Source organism: Nansenia antarctica (genome assembly GCF_963989245.1).
Source record: "Nansenia antarctica genome assembly, chromosome: 6".
NCBI lineage: Eukaryota > Metazoa > Chordata > Actinopteri > Argentiniformes > Microstomatidae > Nansenia > Nansenia antarctica.
The window spans coordinates 6,627,937-6,629,968 of record NC_137676.1 but is presented as its reverse complement, the minus strand read 5'-3'; the positions used below and the strand labels follow the sequence as shown (position 1 = coordinate 6,629,968).

The 2,032-nt window shown below is 51.6% G+C and overlaps 1 protein-coding gene across 1 annotated transcript in view; it reads left to right on the top strand.

Annotated features, from left to right (window-relative positions):
* Positions 1–2,032, top strand: part of LOC308159366 (ankyrin repeat and SAM domain-containing protein 1A) — a gene marked incomplete at both ends in the record, with an annotated part of 95,044 nt that overhangs the window by 72,439 nt on the left and 20,573 nt on the right. Inside the window, 1 exon segment of the mRNA XM_080533139.1 lies at positions 1,555–1,667. Within this exon segment, the coding sequence (XP_080389265.1) occupies positions 1,555–1,667 (113 nt within the window).

The following is a 2,032-nucleotide window of genomic DNA, read 5'->3' as shown; positions in this document are numbered from 1 at the left end:
AGGTATACAGAGAGAGAGTAGCAGCTATTTAGGGCAACAACAGAATCTGCCTTTGGCTTTGTTTATTGATTGAGTGTTTTTTTCTTTTCTTTTTTTTATCTCTTTGATTTGTCTTCCTAGTACAGTCATCTGCAGGATTTATTTCTCTGAGGTAGATCGTGTAGCGTAGGCTATTTATATCTCGTTTTTCCACAGATTATTGGCTTCAGATCTGTCCACGCCCAGCTAGTGCCCATATTTTAAGGACCCCGTATATTTTAAGAGATGAAGATTACAAGATAACACCACAGAATCTGTTTTAAGTGAGATGATTGATGGGCTGTTACTGGAGTATAGATGATCTGTTTGGCTATTTTAATGTCTTGATATTGAACTCTTGACTTCAGTGAGGCGCTGAAGTCTGGCTCTTCTGCCTTCACCCGGAAACCTTTTAGGCTTCGAAAAACGATCAGAGGTTGTGTTTTCATTTAGAAATTTAAAATGCCAGGATTAGATTAAACTGTTTTCAGAGTGTACGCCACTATCCCTGTGTGAGCCGCTGATCACAGCTGAGCTTGTTTCTCTGTTGGAGCGGCAGCGTTGTGTCGGGTGGAGAACAGATAAACAGCGGCAGTAGGTAGCAGAGCTAACACTGTTGAATAATCGGAGCTCATCGGAATCACTCCTCTGTCACTGCTTGCTGCCCTGCCGGCGTCCTTATACGCACTGTCATGTGATCAGGGGGTCCGCGTGTGTGTGTGTGTGTGTGTGTGCGCGTGTGCGTGTATGATCTGCTGACTAGGGAAAGGAGAGAGAGGAAAGCCTGCCTCCACAAGTTCACTCAGCAAGTTCTCGCTCGGCCGAAGGTAATCCCCCCCCTCTGGAGAGAGACCCCCGCCCACCCGCCGCGAAGCACTCTCCTCTCTCCCAGTTTCTCCCTCATTAAAACCCGGAGCGTGTTAAGGAGGGAGCGGTGAATCTGCAAGCTTGTAGGTTTCGACTGAAAAGGCTGACTTCCTGACTTCCTGACTTCTGGGAACCTCCTCTCTTAGGGAGTGTTAACACTCTTTCTTGCCGTGTGAAAATACCCAAATATACATCCTCTCATCCTCTCTGGTGTTCCGAGCAAGTCTACGATGTACGACCCCTCCGCCCGCCTCCGTTGAATCATCTCTACCTTTGTTTTTCGTTTTTGGACTAGTTTCGGGGGGGTTCGCCGGCACACCCAGTAGAGTGGACTCAGGACTGTTAGCTGTGAACCCACCCTCCCCCCGCCCCCCCTCCTTCGACCCCTGTCACCGCACAGGGGTAGTTAATTAAACCCCCCCATCCTCCAAGGTTGTGGTGGAGCGTGGTTCGGCCCCCCCCATCGCTGGGAAGCTGAGCCGACCGCCCCACCCCCTCCTCCCGCCCCGATCGGAACCCTGTCTCCCCTGCCCTCCTGGTGTTGTTGGTGCGCGCGGCGGCTCTGCTGGCCCAGGATGATGTGGCAGTGCCACGTGTCGTCCTCCGAGTGCCGCTGCTACCGGCTGAAGGGCTTCTCCCTGCTCAAGCGCTTCCCTCTGTCCTCCGCAGGTGCGTCCGGGAGGCTGCTGGAGCAGCCCGTGGGCGACTGGCTGGAGCACGTGGGCCTTCCGCAGTATGAGAGCAAGCTGCTGCTCAACGGCTACGACGACCTGCGCTACATGGTGAGTCTCGAGTCACATACGCGCATACACACGCACACATGTTTACGTTACATTTTGGGCCGTTTAGCATTTTGATTTAGCCTTTATCCAAAGCAACTTACAATAAGGACATTTTGTCTAAGTACACACGCACACACACACAGACACACACACATACTCCCCCCCTCTCCTTTGGCACTGTTGTTCTTATCCTCTTGTTATACCTGTCTCACCCCCCCCCCCCCCACTCCTCTCCCTTTACAACTGTCTCACCTCCTCACTCCTGAAGAAGAAGAAGAAGCCGTCTTTGTGTCTCACGTCCTCTTGTCTATGTCACTATCTCACCCTCTCTTTTCTCTGGTTTTCCCTTTAAACTCTCCCTCTCT